The 16,793-nt window shown below is 43.4% G+C and overlaps 1 protein-coding gene across 3 annotated transcripts; it reads right to left on the bottom strand.

The window, feature by feature from the left end:
• Positions 1 to 398: 398 nt before the first annotated feature.
• LOC136450803 (protein PSK SIMULATOR 1-like) lies at positions 399 to 11,409 on the bottom strand. Of its 3 annotated transcripts, none has more exons than XM_066451420.1 (13): positions 11,075 to 11,408; positions 10,458 to 10,982; positions 5,849 to 6,171; positions 5,590 to 5,682; positions 5,404 to 5,494; positions 4,899 to 4,992; positions 3,789 to 3,886; positions 2,958 to 3,027; positions 2,123 to 2,223; positions 1,701 to 1,817; positions 1,498 to 1,574; positions 1,354 to 1,398; positions 399 to 1,271 (listed from the first exon to the last, which is right to left on the bottom strand). In XM_066451420.1, exons 2-13 carry the CDS (start codon positions 10,785 to 10,787, stop codon positions 758 to 760), a joined length of 1,953 nt encoding a protein of 650 aa, XP_066307517.1. In that variant the 5' UTR covers positions 10,788 to 10,982; positions 11,075 to 11,408; the 3' UTR covers positions 399 to 757. The 3 variants fall into 3 exon arrangements, with proteins under 3 accessions (XP_066307517.1, XP_066307519.1, XP_066307520.1); XM_066451422.1 differs by having other exon boundaries at positions 11,100 to 11,408; XM_066451423.1 differs by lacking the exon at positions 1,354 to 1,398 and having other exon boundaries at positions 11,075 to 11,409.
• Positions 11,410 to 16,793: the final 5,384 nt, after the last annotated feature.

Below are 16,793 nucleotides of genomic sequence, written 5' to 3'. Positions count from 1 at the left end.
TTGGAGATCAACAGCCACCCCCCCCCCCCCCCCCCCCCCACACACACACCCACCCCTTCTCCATTTACACTAGGAGCTGGGAGCTTAAAAAATTAGCTTCACCCTGCTCCCTGTTATATATTCCGTTGGAGATCAACAGAGAATCAATTCTGATCAGGCCCTCCCCCACCTGACTCCCTCCTATGAATCCAATGAAATCACTCCATCAGTCTGATCAGCCCCCCACCCCCCACCTGACTCCCTCCTATGAATCCAATGAAATCACTCCATCGGAGAATCAGGGAGCAGAGCTGAAGAATCAAGGGGCAGAGCTCTCCCAGACGGGGCCTAACTACAAGCGATGTTGATTAGCTAAGCGGGATCACTATGTCCAAGGATTTGTTGGGGTTAAAAAAACAGCAGGAAACACAGCCAGATCTTTGATGCTCCCCCCTCTCAAAACTTGCATTCCTTGTACATGAACTAAGTAACGCAACAAATCCCTTTTTACAATAAAATTTCACTTTCCCATTAACCCTGCCATATATCATACAAAGTTGGCCAGGACATGCGCCCATGGCCCATCTCTAACCCACATGGTACCTTCAAACTGGCACCATGATGCCGGTTCATCTCTAGCAGGCACATTGCTGCAGAAGTGCTGACAGCATGCCAATTCAGCTCAGCTGATTACTTGTATCCTTCAAGCAATCTTGATTTTCAGGATCATAGATTGAGGGTGCATTTTCAGACTTTGGCATTGATTAATCTATGTTCATCATTGTACTCTCAGATCATCGACTCTATCGATCACATCAAGGGCTTTTGTCCGGTCGATCTCAAAGTCGATCACAGGAAGCAGCCTCCTGATAGATAGCACCTCTTTACGGTTGCCACTGCTTGGTGAATGGCTGTTACTTTTGCTTAACCTGCTTTGCTTATTATGCCTTTCCTTAGTGTCAAACTCTTGGCTTTTGCTTATACCAGGGATGAATTTCCTGTACTTGACATCCCTTAGCATATCTTGATCTTCTTGCGTCAGAGGAGGTGATGAATTGCTGCTGTTTTTGTTTGGAGACAATGTGATTGAGGCCCCTCTTTGTGTAGGAGACCGAACAGGAGACTTGATTGGAGACCTTTCACCATTTGCAGTTTTGGATTGACTGATAAGATGATGAAGCCAAATAACAAGCTCGAGGATATATGCTTCAGTCTTGTCCTTGTCAGCATGGTACAGTGTCTCAATTCGGGTCAGGTCCATCTGCCCAGTTGGCTTGCAGTTCACATCTGACCTGTGTAAGACAAAAGGATCATTACTCCAATGTTCTAGCCATATAACTTTCCTGTTAGAAATGAGCAAAATCAGATACCAACCCAGTACTTGCCCACTCTCCAACCCAACCAAAACCATGGTGAGCCCTGGTATGGACAGATCATCAAAAATTCAGTAACAAAAAGGGATAAGCAGAAGCCTCTAGCTATTTTGCATGTTATGAAGGTAGTTAGAATTTAGATTACTTGGTGGTGTTACTTGCAATAGGGACAAGCCACCGCAGGGTCTTCTCCATTTCAGCCTTGATTTGAGAAACAGTAAGCTACACAAATCCAGCAAAAGTTTGCATTAAACTTACAATTACATGCTTACATGTAACAAACATAGTATGATGTTGAGTGCTACAGCCTACTTTCATTTTTCAAGCCATGGGTGCCATCCCACATACCTCTTCCATGGTTCCAAAGGAGTGTAGCTTAGAACGTAGAGATGACTTTATGGTTGGTGGCAAACTTTGGTATAATGCATCCCTTGTATTTGGAGGAACAGAGCTTGAACGAGAAACCTGTCAATTGATCAACCCTTGTCAAATTGAGTTTCTTAGCACAACAAATTCAATTTGTGTCATTGTGTGGCACACAAAACTACAAGCACTACCCCATGAACTGTAGGTCTGTAACATTAATCCTCCATCCTCATGGAAAAGTTGCATTTCTTCAATTAAAATATTGGGGAGTAATGGATGTTTGACATTGACAAAATTGCGTCAGCAATGCACAAGAATTGTTTTCCGATACAAATGAAAGACCTATTGAATTTTATATCCAGGACACAGAGAAAACAATAGAACAGTGGAGCCTGTGAACTTACAAGAGTATCGATCTGACTGATGATATTGGCATAATGCAGTGCAAGGCCTGCTGGACCCAATCTATTACGTCGCTTGGTAGGTTCCTGTGATTCTTCACTGTCTGCATAGTGTTAGGATGACAATTTTCAGTCAATGATAAATACAGTACTGGTGAAGAAAACAATCATAATATATTTAAAATTTAAATCATAATTGTGATTATGTTTCTACTATATGCAAATTACATAATAAAAAAGTTCAACCGTGTTCATGGACCACAGGTGCAAGTACAATTGTGAGCTTGTTTCCCCTAAGACTGGGATAGGAGGTATGACAGGTGACAGCTCAACCAAGGAGTGAAATGCATCCATGTTTTATTTAAGAAACCCATGCTGAGTGTACAGCAAGATGAATATTTCATACACTTTGTAACCAAGAAAATCAATGAGCATGGTCCCTTAAGAGGTAGTGTGACGAGGCCTGCTAAATGCCAGTGGATTGACAAACCAGGAAGGTTGATTTGTAAGAACTTGAACTGATTTTCTTGTCACATCATGCAATAAAAGATCACTAAAAGGCCAGGCCACCCACGTGGATATACATGCATAACACCTCTCTTAGGCGTTCTCACTCTGGCCAAAATGATATGACCTATTGTGGTATCCGCTAATGCCCAAAATTGTGCCCCTAGAGTGAGAAGGTGAAACTGAAGTATAACTTACGACACATTAGTAACAAGATGTGTTAATTACGTAGCTCATAATTGCTTTCAGCAGAAAAGCAATCAAGATGATAAACTAGCCAACAGCTCAATATGTACAAAAGTTTCATATAAGAAATCACAAAGGTTATTACCTGAACGCCCAAATGCATTATGGATCTCCAAATGTAAGAAGTGCACAATATCCACAAGCTTTCCCATGACCTAGGAGAAACAAATATTATTTTTTGAATTAGTAGAACAGGATTGAATGCTTTCCTAGAGCTACAAGTTGCTGACAGCACATAGTCTATTATATGGTAAAAACCGATTATAGATGTATCACATGCAAAGAGAGATGCTAAAAGTTCTGACACAAATGAAAAACATATAGCCCTCAATTCAATGGGCCCTTATTACAGTTAACAAAGCATAGCCAGTGGGTGTCATTAGAGAATATATATCCAGTACCAATTTGGTTGGGCAGTAGCTATCAGTTCATATGCTCTAGGAAGAGGAATTTTAGGTCCTTTTTTTTTCTTATTATGTGTCACGGCCTAGGTCTATTGGGGAAGGAGTTGGAGGCCAGCAAGTGGGATTAGGTGGCGGCTAAGGTATGGATAAGGGATCGACCACAAAGAGATAAGAGAGCAAGAGCATACTACCTCTTAATTCCTGCTTCCTTCATTCAAAGGACTCTCCTCTCTTTATATGAAACAGAGAGCTAACTTCACCCTAGATCTGATCCTTACAACATAGAAGGTTCTAGAAGACTCGACAGGCCAGTAACAAGGCACAGGAAGCTTCCACATCACTGCCCACATGCGCTAGTCACGAGTGCTACAGTAAATTGGGCCAGCAGCATGTGCATGTACAGTAATAGGGCCATGACATTATGTTTGACTAAAATCTTAAGACTACATTGTTAACTCTAACTACACAATTATGCAACCATACTAACCAGTTAAATAAAGCTGCATACCAACCTCTTCCAAATTCTTAGACCACAGAGACTTTTTCCTCAAACTTTTAACATGCTTGCGTTGGCTTTTCACTTCCTGCTTTAGTATGTGCATGTTATCACCTGCAAATTAACAGAGCCACATTCAGCAATGTTATCAAACGACAACAACAAAACACTGTAAACTGTATACTCATCAAACAGCATACAGGCTGAATTGGCAGGTATCAGAGGTGCATACCAAAAGGGCAAAATATATTTTGACAAAAGAAAAAAGAGGGGGGAAGAGGCTAAATGTCACGGCTAAAGATAATAAAGGCAATCCACTAAAAGGATTGGAATAGAATAGATTACATCAATAGCATAGGAAGAACTTAAATGGACAAAATATTAAGTGATGCAAGTAGTAGCAGTAGCTACACTAATGCTCGATGTTCAAAGATAGAAATAGGTACTGGAAATTCAGAATTATTTTCCCTTGCCAGGTATTATTCTTATTCACAACTCAGGTTCGTGTTAACAAGGAGCAAATACAAATCCAGTCTCTGTTGCTAAGTGTACTTTAAATCTACATCATATCAGGAAACCTGAAGAACAATCTTCTATTGCAAGATTTTCATTTTGTTCAACCTGAGAAGAACAAATTTTGATTATATCCCTTCCTTAAAAGAAGTGCTGGACGCAAGAAAAAAAAATGGCTCATTTGGACTTGTCAGGTGCAATTGAGTGTCAGGTGAATCATCTAGCCCTGGATATATTGGTCAAAATACACTAGCTGTGGCTCACCAAACGGCAAATATGGAGACAGTTGACAGTGATACATGACAACATAAGAAAGAGACCTTGACCGTGTTTATACATGCATGGAACTGTCAAAGTCAAATGGACAACTTTCATCAATCAAGTGCGTCTCCTACAAAGTCAGTCATGAGAAGACATCAAGAATATTATGTTCAAACTAAAGTTCTTATTTCCCTAATGACCTGAATCCCGAGTGTTTTGTTCAAGATGAACTTTTCTCAAATGATAAAAAAACGAAACATGAGTAGCACCAACCAAAGGAGGAAAAAGTTGTTTCTTTTTCAATGTAATTCTTACAGATGACTCCATTATATTGTCATGTAAAAGAACTGACCTCTTTGCACAACACTTGAACCATCCTCTTCATGCTGTTTACGCTGATAATCTTGTTGAAATCTATCCAGGGCATGCATTTCGTGGTATAGTTCCTAAAAGTTAGAAAGATGATAAAGTTTATAAATTTGGAGAAAAGAAATGCTGAAAAGAACAGAACTGATAGATGCCAGGAAGTGACAGCTAAGTTTGGATAAAATTATGCTCGTGGCTAAAGGCAGACGAATATTAAGATCATTACTATTTCACGCATAAAACTGATTGAAAGAACAGTTTAGTCAGAGACTCAAGAGTGCGAGCATAACCTTAGTGACATACTAACAATTTGAGACCACTCTCTGACCTCTCTACCTCTTCATAGGATATGCAATTAATCTTTTGAGAAATCTTAAGACTGATTGTGCATTTATGTTTTGCTGTTTACAGTCTGCTAAATTACAGTTATTAAGCTGATAGACAAATGTCACTACATGGCATTGCTTCCAAGGTACATAAATATTACTTACAGCTGTAAACTGAACAGAAGTCACTAATTCCTGCATTACTGATTCTGCCTCTTCTTTCAATTGATGTTGAGGAGTCCGTTCTGATGCCAACCTGAAAGAGTTTGATGGCATAAAAGCGCTGAGTTATTTTTCAATACCCTAAAACCTTTGCCTCTATAGGTTGCAGGGGCCCAAAGTGAACTTTACTTATCAAAGTAGCGATCCAAGTTGTGCCACTGAGGATCCTTGCAACGATTTCCAAAGCGAACAACTTCTGTCGAAAACACTTTCAACTCTTCCCTGTTGGACCAAACAAAAACTTCAGTAACTACAAGCATATAAAAACAAGTTCAAGACTTCAAGTACAATTTTTCTATATAACCAGGTGGAAGCTACTTAAATAAAATAAATAAACAGTTCAGACAACTGTTGTAGTTTATAAAATCATCAGAGATTATTCACTAACCTTTTGTCAGCAGCAGCAATCTTGAGTAATTCATCCATATCTTTGGATATAAGATTCTGAACACCTTCAGAGTGAAGCACCGCTTCTTTTAAATGCTTTATGCTATCTTTTGAAAGGGCGCGCATTAGATTGCAACCTTTGACTATGGTATTGGCAACCTCAAATGCTAAGATAGATATTTTGTTGCCCTTTGTTGTAGTGCCTGATCCAAAACTACTTATATTCAAATTTGTCATGCTACTGCCAAGTGTGTCAAGCACTTCCACTGCTTTTCCAAGGCCAGCAGTACTAGCTCTACCCAGAATTGAGCTTACTTCTGAAACCTATTTCAACAAGGAAATAAAACATCAAACGTGGCATAGGGTCTGGCGATCTCTCTGACCGAGCAGAATTTTTGAACATTTCATGGATAAATAGTTAAGGGTGAACATTTCAATTTAGCAATGATAAAAGCTCGCACATATTACATCTTTACAAGGTTTAGCATAGCAATTCATTTTATGAATGGCTCGAAGTCATGAAGCTATAGTAGTGTGGCGATAAATGGGAAAAACTACAACAACATCCTGGCAAAGTGGTAAGGATGCAGATGAAAACAGCATAAACTGCAATGGATTTGAAGGATGTGCACTCTCAATCACTCACAAGTGTGCAGCAGTTCCCACAGCGTAACCCTCTTAGCGACGCGCCATATCGGAACCCGGGTATGGTGTTAAATGAGCAAGGGCCGGGTCGTCACCCCTGTGACGCGCCGTGTCGCGATCTGGGCACGGTGTCAAGTGACCAAGGATCGGGTCGTCACATCCTTAGTGGCGCGCTACATCGGCGCCCGGGTGTAGTGAAAAATGAGCAAGGGTCTTCACATCTGAGTCGACGGGTGCGAAGGGTAAGGAAGCTAGTCGAACCAACTAGGATCCGTTTAGGCAGTTGGAATGTAGGGTCGCTTACAGGTAAGCTAAGAGAATTAGTTGATACCGCGACGAGGAGGCGTGTAAATATATTATGCTAAATGGAAGGGTCAGAAGGCGAAGGAGGTGGACAATACAGGTTTCAAGCTTTGGTACACAGGGACAGTTGCGAACAGAAATGGAGTAGGAGTTTTGATCGATAAGAGCCTCAAGAATAGTGTGGTGGGAGTGAGAAAGCAAGGAGATAGGATTATCTTAGTCAAGCTTGCCATTGGTGATATGGTCTTGAACGTAATTAGTGCGTATGCCCCCCAAGTAGGCCTCAACGAGAGTGCTAAGAGACAGTTCTAAGAAGACTTAGATGACCTGATTAGAGCTGTACCTAGTAGTGAGAAGCTTTTTGTAGGAGGAGATCTTAATAGGCATGTAGGTACTACAGGCGCAGGTTTCGAGGCAGTTCATGGAGGTTTTGGGTATGGTAGTAGGAATCAGGAGGGGGGGGGGGGGGGAAGTTATAGACTTCGTGGTAGCTTTTGACCTGATAATAGCCAACACTTTCTTTAGAAAGAGAGAATCTCATCTAGTGACCTTCAGTAGCGGACAACACTCTAGCCAGATTGACTTTATCCTCACAAAAAGAAAGGACAAATGAGCATGCTTGGGTTGCAAGGTGATACCAGGGGAGTATGTTGTTTCTCAACATAAACTTTTAGTGGCAGGCTTTCGTTTTCAGGTGTGTGCCCGTAGGGATAAACAAGCTAAGATTGAAAGAACAAAGTGGTGGAAACTGAAAGGGAGACATCAGAGGTATTCAGGGAAATGGTTATCAAAGAGGGCTCTTGGAAGGAAGAAGAGGACATAAACAACATGTGGAAGAAGATGGCAACCAACATTCGGAAGGTGGCCTCAGAGGTGTGTGGAGTAACCAAAGGAAGTGGAGACGAGGCTAAAGATACTTGTTGATGAAACAAGGAAGTCCAAAGGGCTATTAAGGAGAAGAAAGAATGCTATAGACGCTTGTACCATGACAGGAGTGTGGACAACATAGAGAAGTATAAGGTGGCAAAGAAGACTGCAAAGCGAGCTGTAAGTGTGGCAAAGGGTAGAGTGTACGAGGATCTTTACCAACGTTTGAGTACGAAGGAATGAGAGAAGGACATTTATAGGATGACTAGGGTTCGTGAGAGAAAGACAAGGGACTTCAACCAAGTTAAGTGCATTAAGGATAAAAGGGAGCATCTCTTGGTGAAGGAGGATGAGATCCGACACCGATGGCAAGAGTATTTTGATAAATTGTTTAATGGTGAGAATACGGATACAACCTTTCAGTTGGATGACTCTTTTGATGACACCAATAGGCGCTTTGTGCGGAGAATCCAAGAATCTGATGTCAGAGAGGCATTGAAAATGATGAAAGGAGGTAAGGCGATGGGACTGGATGGCATCCCAATCCAGGTGTGGAGATGCCTTGGGGACATAGTTATAATATGGCTAACCAAGCTGTTCAACCATATTTTTCGATAGAACAAAATGGCTGATGAGTGGAGGAGAAGTATATTGGTACCGATCTACAATAATAAAGGGAATATTCAAAGGTGTACTAATTACCGGGGAATTAAGTTGACGAGCCATGCTATGAAGCAATGGGAGAGAGTTATTGAGCATCGCTTGAGAGCAATAACACGGGTCTCTATGAACCAATTTGGTTTTATGCCCGGAAGGTCAACCATGGAAGCCATTTTCCTAATAAGACAAGTTATGGAGCGGTATAGGGAGAAGAAGGACCTACACATGGTTTTTATTGATTTGGAGAAGGCTTATGATAAAATACCAAGGAATGTTATGTGGTGGGCTTTGGACAAACATAAAGTCCCAACGAAGTACGTCGGGCTCATTAAGGACATGTACAATAATGTTGTGACTAGAGTTCGAACAAGTGATGGAGACACGGATGACTTTCCGATTAGGATAGGAATACATCAAGGGTCAGCTTTGAGCCCTTATTTGTTTGCCTTAGTAATGGATGAGGTCACAAGGGACATACAAGGGGACATCCCTTGGTGTATGCTTTTCACGGACGATGTAGTGCTAGTTGATGAAAGCCAGGCATGAGTGAATCAGAAACTAGAGTTATGGCAGGAGACTTTGGAGTCCAAAGGTTTTAGACTCAGTAGAACTAAAACTGAATATTTGAGATGTGACTTCGGCACTACTACTCGGGAGGAGGAAGATATTCGTTTGGAAGGTCAAGTAGTGCCTAGGAAGGATATCTTTCGATATTTAGGATCAATGTTACAGAGAGACGGGGATATTGATGAAGATGTTAGCCATAGAATCAAAGCAGGGTGGATGAAGTGGCGGCAAGCATCTGGTGTCCTATGTGACAAAAGGGTACCACAAAAGCTAAAAGGCAAGTTTTATATGACGGCGATTAGACCTGTCATATTGTATGGTGCAGAATGTTGGCCTACAAAAAGACGACATGTTCAACAGATAAGTGTCGCGGAAATGCGTATATTGCGTTGGATTTGCGGTTATATAAGAAGGGATCGAGTTCGGAACGATGATATACATGATAGATTAGGGGTAGCACCAATTGAAGAAAAGCTTGTCCAACACCGGTTGAGATGGTTTGGACATGTCCAACGGAGACCTCCAGAGGCACCGGTGCGTAGTGGAATCCTAAGCCAGGATAGTAACATGAAGAGAGGCAGAGGAAGACCGAAGTTGACTTGGGTAGAGGCAATAAAAGGAGACTTGAAAGGATGGAATATACCTAAAGACTTAGCCTTAGATAGGAGTACTTGGAAGACAGCTATTCACGTGCCTGAACCTTGATTGCATCTGCTGGGTTTCAACTCTAGCCCACCCCAACTTGTTTGGGACTTAAAGGCTTTGTTGTTGTTGTTGTTGTTGTTGGCGAATAGCCAAACCCACACGCTTCAACCCACGGACAAATCTTTAGGTATATTCCATCCTTTCAAGTACCTTTTTTCTTCCTCCCCCCATATTAAAGGATCCCGCTATGCACCAGTGAGGTCTTTGTTGGAAAGTCCAAGCCATCTCAACTGGTGTTGCACAAGATTTTCTTCAATTGGCAGTACCAGTAGCCCATATGTTGAAGTTAAGTGAAATGGCCGCCTTTCTCCATTAGCTTATGCTTTTGGGTTGAATATCAGGGCAAAATATCTCGACTCTCGAGTTCAAATCCTGGCGGACGCAATTAAATACTCCTAAACTAATTGCAGCCAATTCCTATTTGCACGTTTGAGGCCTGAGGGATCCTACACGTGAGGCGGGGTGTTGAAGTATAAATGAATTGTCCACCTTTCCCCATCAGCTTAAGCTTTTGGGCTGAATTGGTTAGTTGCTTGGTCCTTTCTTGTGTGACCACAAATCCAAAAACATTCACTATAGCAGAGAATAACAAGTGCCTTGCTGCCAAGCACTCAAAGAAGACTTATTAAAATTCACACAAAGATGTTAGTAGATCATCCACTAGTTCAAGATATCATGAAAGGCTAATGCTACAGAAAAAATAAACTTCAAAATTCCCATGAGAAAAGTGCACTAATCCCTAAGCAACATTATCAGCAAGAACAAAATACACTGATATAAGAAAACATTTCAGTTTTTCAGTAGACGAGGCAAGAAACGATTGATTCAGCTATAATGCACCAAAGTAAGTACTGAAAACTTGCCTTATTCGCCACACCCATCCCCGACTTCTGCGATGGCAACCGTGCCAGTGGTGGTACCCCATCCCATGGTGCTGCAGTGGTATCTGTGGAAGCTTCACGCACTGCAACTTGTGACATCGGTACAGGCAGAGGTGGCTGCGCTGGCTGCTGCTGCTGTTGGTGTTGATGTTGCTCTTCTTGCATCCTCTTGGCAGCAGCTTCCCCCGCCACAGCTGTCTTCTCCTCCTTCACCACTAGACGGTCATGGTGGTCGACCACCCTGCCGTGGCCGAGCGTAGTGTCGCTGGGTGACTTGTCCACCGCCGACCCCTTGGAGCAAAAGCCCCCCATTTCGTTGGTCCCTCTCCAACCAAACCCTAATCCCCCAGTGCCCACCGGCGGCTCTCACCTCCCACGCACCCAAACATTCCTGATCCCCGCGCCGCCGGCTCCCATCCGTACCAAACCTATCCACGCGAAAATGAACCAGCTCGGAACGAAGGTTCCAACCGCAGTACTAAACTTCCAGTCGGTGAAGCCGCCCACCTGCAGAAGCCATGAGAAATCGCCAAGTCAGCAGAAAGGCACGAAATTTCTGCGCAAAACCAGAGATTTTCTCCACAGAAACGCATTCTTACCGGAAATTGGCGCGAGGGAACACACCTGCTGCGGGTGGATCGGCGAGGCGGGACGGAATCGGGCGCAGAGGCCCTGACCTCTCGAAGGAAATCGGTGGATTTGGGGGAAGCGAGAGAGAGGACGCGATGGCCGATGGGCAGGGTGGGTGAGCCGTGCTCTTCCTTTGCCTTCTTGGAGAATGGAGAGTACAGACAGTAGCCGGGCGTCCACTCCACCCGCGGAGCTGCGGCAAGCAGGGTCCAGTCTCCAGTCCACTGCAGGCTCACGTCCACGGTGACCAACTGCCGCTGCCCGCTGCTATTGCCACACGCAGGAGGCGCACGCACAGGCACAGCAGCGGACGCTCATAACGCGGTGTCGCGGCGGCCGTGTCGCCGTCCGTGTGTACGCAGTTATTAGAGGTTAGCAATTGCAATTGCAGCGGTCTTGCTATCTTATTTATTGTGCGTGCTTCATCAGATATTTTTCTCAGTGCCTTTAGCATACTATCATGCTTGCTTTGGATGCAAATGAACTCGGCAAATATTTCCTTTTTCATGGAGTCGAAGAAGATAGTTTGTTTAAACGAAGAGGCAGGAGTTAAACCGAGATTGAGCAGACGCAGATGTTCTCTCTTTCGCGTTTGATCTTCTGTGAAATCTTGACTGAAAAATCTATACCTTAAAACAGTCAAAAGCTACTGCTAGTCGTATTGATTTGCGTCTATGTTATTTTAACACGTAGTTGATGGTGTCTCCACGTTAGCATGTCATGTGCAGCGATGACCTGGATTGTCCAATTGATTTCATTGACTAGCACTTAGGTTACTAGTATGCCTAAAATATACTAGGTGATATGATGGCATAAGAAATATGCAAGCATCGTTTCTACGTAACCGTGTGACTTTCAAAACTTGTTTGTATTTCTAATCGGGCCTATTCGGTAGCACTTGAAGCCAGCCGCTACGGCTGTTGCTGCCGCCATACTGAGACACAAAAGCACTGTAGCAAATAGGATGTCTACCGCCGGCTGAGCAGGCCTGATCAACTTCGCACCGATCGAATATATTATATATAGTATCCAGAACCGCTAGTTGCATGGATTGTTGAAGATTAACCCAGTACAATGAACGAAAGCATTTCTCTATTATCATAAGGGTTAAGTCCAATTTACACCCTCCAACTTACAGCAAAGTTCAGATTTCAACCTCAAACTTCAAAACCGGACAACTTTAGCCCTCCAACTCTCGAAAAAGTTCAACTTTCGACCTTCCGGTTTCGCGAGTGAACAGTAACTTTCAATATTTTCAGGAGCGCCGAAATTTTATATTATTTTTTCGAGCATCTTAACGTCCTCAAATGAAAAAACTCAAAACTACAAACTTGTAGATCTCATCGAGGTCTACAATTTACATATAAAAATTATCTTCATCCGACATCGTATTGAAGGGTTTTTTATTTTTTGAAATTTGAGTCTCATCACGCGATAAAATATGGTGCTGAAATTTTATATTATTTTTTCGAGCATCTTACTGTCCTCAAATGAAAAAACTCAAAACTATAAAGTTGTAGATCTCATCGAGGTCTACAATTTACATATAAAAATTATCTTCATCCGACATCGTATTAAAGAGTTTTCTATTTTTTTGAAATTTGAGTCTCATCACGCGACAAAATTGTTTCACGCGTGATGAGACTCAAATTTTAAAAATAGAAAACCCTTCAATACGATGTCGGATGAAGATAATTTTTATATGTAAATTGTAGACCTCGATGATATCTACAATTTTGTAGTTTTGAGTTTTTTCATTTGAGGACAGTAAGATGCTCGAAAAAATAATATAAAATTTTAGCACCATATTTTATCGCGTGATGAGACTCAAATTTCAAAAAATAAAAAACCCTTCAATACGATGTCGGATGAAGATAATTTTTATATGTAAATTGTAGACCTCGATGAGATCTACAACTTTGTAGTTTTGAGTTTTTTCATTTGAAGACAGTAAGATGCTCGAAAAAATAATATAAAATTTCGGTGCTCTCGAAAATATCAAAAGTTACTGTTCACCCGCAAAACCGCCCAGAAGGTCGAAAGTTGAACTTTTTCGAGAGTTGGAGGGCCAAAGTTGTCTGGTTTTGAAGTTCGAGGTTGAAATCCGAACTTTGCTGTAAGTTGGAGGGTGTAAATTGGACTTAACCCTTATCATAAAACATAAATGAACACTTGCATGTGAGTAGTAGCTAGGACCCAGTACAATGAACGAAAGCATTTCTCTATTATCATAAAGCATATATGAACACTTGCATGTGAGTAGTAGCTAGGTTGGAGTGTTGGTGCTACAACCCTAAACCACCATGATGGACTTGCAGCAGAGATCAAGAGAACAACACTCCAGATAGTAGTATGTGGATCATCATGTAGCCAGGAGCGTAGGATTTGCTAATCTATGGCTTAGCCAAAACCAGGCAAGCTACACATCGGTCTACGATTCCTAGTCAACTTGAACACCAACTTTTCTGCTGTCGTGTTATTGTGTACCAGGTCAACTCTCACACGCCACTTCCTTTAATAATTTGTCCCTGTATAGTAGTACCATAAGAAAAAGCAGGTGAAAGAAGCCCAATTGTTTCTATCTGGTTATCCGTTACGACGATGAACAGCGATGGGATTAACTTGTCATGCAATACAAAAGATTTACTTCTCTGTCTAGTGCTGGACTCGCGGCTCGGTATGGTTGTCGCATTCTCGGCATAAAAAGCACTGCCAGTAGAAGTTTCCTGGTAACGCCGACACTTTACTTTTCTTCATTTACCTCTTCTGTAAGTATATGGATTTTATTGTTTTTTTTTTTCTAATTACACGGAATAGATCCACAAATACATATGCACACTCAGTTTTTTCTTTGAACATGCACATACAAACCCTATCACTATGAGAAACTTTGAAACGCTGATCGAGGCCGGCCAATAAATCTCAAGGTTATTAATTCTAATTGGAATACAGGAACAACCTTTTTTCAGTTCCAAACGTGTAACGGATGCGAGATCACTTGTTTGCCGAATCAAATCACCTGTTACGCATTGAAACTTTTTCTTCCTAGCGTGATAATGGGATGAGATCTCGGAGGTAGACTCTGCAGTCTGCATAGCCCAACTAGCTACATAGGCTCCGTTCGCGTGCCCTTAAACCCGGCTTGATCCGCTTCTTTTTTCATCCGGAACAGTATTTTTCTCTCACAAATTCCTCCAGAATTCCTCCAAACGAACGGGGCAAAAGAAAAAAAAGGACAAAAAGATTCATCTTTTGAATTGAATGGATGAAATGAAATTACAGTGATCTGAACACTCGCGTGTGGTCAGCGATTCCAAACTTTAGATTGAAGCCTTCCGTTTGTCGCTGCTTGTGAGAGTGATGGACCTGGACGAATCGTCCGGGCAACAAAGTCCCAAATTGTAGCTGTGTTCTTTCTGCCGAAGTGACAAGGACCTCACAGAGCCTCAGTTCGGTGAAAAGTAAAGTTCACTGAGCTGTTTGGACGCGACACAACTTGTATTAATTTCCAAACGAACGATTATAATAGCGTGGCCAGTCTTTAGTCCCATGGAGTTTTTCTTGGCGCATTCTTTTGTTAAGGTACATAGCACATGCACATCTACTTTGGGGCCTGGTTGGATACCCCTCCGATTATAATACTTAGATTTATAATCAAATCTTTTATCCAAACAAAATTAATTATATGATGGATTGTTATAAATAAAACTCTTGATTACCATATGATCTCGCTCATAATCCAAGTGAGATCAGGTTATAGGGGATTATAGGTGCTGAAAGTCCAACTTGCTCCCCTAACCGATTGTCCAATTTGCCAAACTATAAAGGATACGACATGAATTTCTCACTTTAACCGACCATAGTCAATCACCATATATATAATCTATGGACCTAAATAGATTATTATAATTCATAATTCTTATTATAATAATCCTATGAATAATCCAGTTGTGATCAAACAGGCCTTTAGTTAAGTTGTGACGCGTACATGAACTAGTAAACTAGATTTGAGGTATATCATCACTAAGCAGTGCGTCAGGAAAATGTGAGAGCCCGTGCTGAATCTCGGACTCACCCTGCCATGATAAACCCACAAAAATGCTGCTAGTCTCCTACTGGAAGGGAATTGAAGTGTTGTTACCTCAGTGGTAAATCTAGCTAGAACTAGAAGCCCTCGTTGTCGTGACAGAGATAGCACGCAAGGGTTGTCCGCTGAAGTATAAATCCCTGCACTGCACAGTGCTGTTTCCCAGATGGAGCTAGTAGCTCCTGTCCATGTCTCGCAGAAATGAACAAAATGGAAAAAAACCAAATCAACGGCAGACCCAGACAGGCAATATTCCTTGCTTGGACCAATGATGGCAACCGGCTGGTAAACCCGCGACACATCTCTTGCGAGAACAGCCAACCCCTTTGAAGCGGTCCTCGGCCGAGCGAGGCCCCCCTTTGAATCGGTCGGGCGCCTCGCGGAATCGCTGTCGCTGCACAGCGCTTGCCATGCGTCAGCGACTGCAACCGGCTTCCCCCGGGACCGGGAGGCGGAAATCATCACATGATCGTCCAGTCCGTCCATGCGCTGTCGAAAGCCAACACCGCACACGACCGCGCCGCGCATATTGTTGGTTTCCGTGGGCGCGACCGAGTCCAAGCCTCCAAGGACAGGGAAAGATGGACTCGGCGAATGGGTCCAGGCTGGTTCGCGGTCGTGGCGTACGTCGTCTTGCCGCGCGCGCGATTTGACCGGCTTCGCTCGCTGGTGGTTGCCGGTATTCCGGGACGACCACGGCCAGTTGAGTCCTGGCTGAAAGCACCGTCGTCTAATATATTGTGAGAAAAAAATATTATTTATTAACTGAAAAAATATATCTATAAAAAAGTGTACGGTTTATAAGCGAAGCCAAGCCAACAGGCTCACGACGGCCGTGGCCTGGCGCACGGAGAAAATGGAGTCCGAGTCTCTCTGGTCGGTTGTGCGCTTGCGCGGGACGGGGGGGCGTCAAGCGGAGAGCGAGGCTGGCGAAAAGCGGCCGCTGGCGAGGCGAGCGAACGTCCGAACGAGTGATCGGCAGCGCGTCGGTCGCCGGTACGGTGGCCGTGGGCAGCGCGGTGACGGTGAGTGCTGGGTGCGCGGATGATGGAAACGGGGTGAGGACTCGCGGGAGACCGCGCCGTGGGGTGCCCGTGCAAACCGGACCCGGACTACTCGGCTACTCACCGCCGGCCGGTTGGCGCGGCTGCAGGCTGCCAGGCTGGTCAGCGCGGGCAATGGCGGTGTGGTGTGGTACAGAGGCAATGGCGCCACGACCGCGCACTGGAATCTTGAATCAGACGGCTCCAATCGCTGACAGTCTCCTGGTCGTTTCACTCCTATGGAACCAGAAAACGACGAGACGAGACGACGCTTCTCTTCTCCTATCGGAGGTCACTTCACGCCTGCTGCAATGCATGCGCAGTTCGTTCTTTCCCCGGTCCTCGAGTCGCCAACAACTTTAGGCCGCCCGGGAAAATTCGTGGCCCGCCCGGACCGGCAGACAGGGCACGCCATTCGTTTTCCATGCAGGGACGTACTTTTTGAATAAATCATGCATGCACGTACACGATAGAACTTGGAATTCCGACGACGACCACGACCAGCAAGAGTAGTTCTCTGGAAAACAAATATTGGTTTTATGGCGACCTTCGAGTGGC

This window comes from Miscanthus floridulus, chromosome 5 (assembly GCF_019320115.1).
Source record: "Miscanthus floridulus cultivar M001 chromosome 5, ASM1932011v1, whole genome shotgun sequence".
Taxonomy (NCBI): Eukaryota; Viridiplantae; Streptophyta; class Magnoliopsida; order Poales; family Poaceae; genus Miscanthus; species Miscanthus floridulus.
This window is presented reverse-complemented; position numbering and strand designations above follow the sequence as displayed.

What these genes read in the sequence shown, in the direction of transcription:
- LOC136450803 (XM_066451420.1), bottom strand. Translation starts at nt 10,787, where the DNA reads ATGGGGGGCTTTTGCTCCAAGGGGTCGGCGGTGGACAAGTCACCCAGC. An exon ending in ATTGCTGCTGCTGACAAAAG is followed by an intron (nt 5,683 to 5,848) that starts GTTAGTGAATAA and finishes TTGGTCCAACAG; the next exon opens with GGAAGAGTTGAAAGTGTTTT. An exon ending in TTCAAGTGTTGTGCAAAGAG is followed by an intron (nt 3,887 to 4,898) that starts GTCAGTTCTTTT and finishes GTTAATTTGCAG; the next exon opens with GTGATAACATGCACATACTA.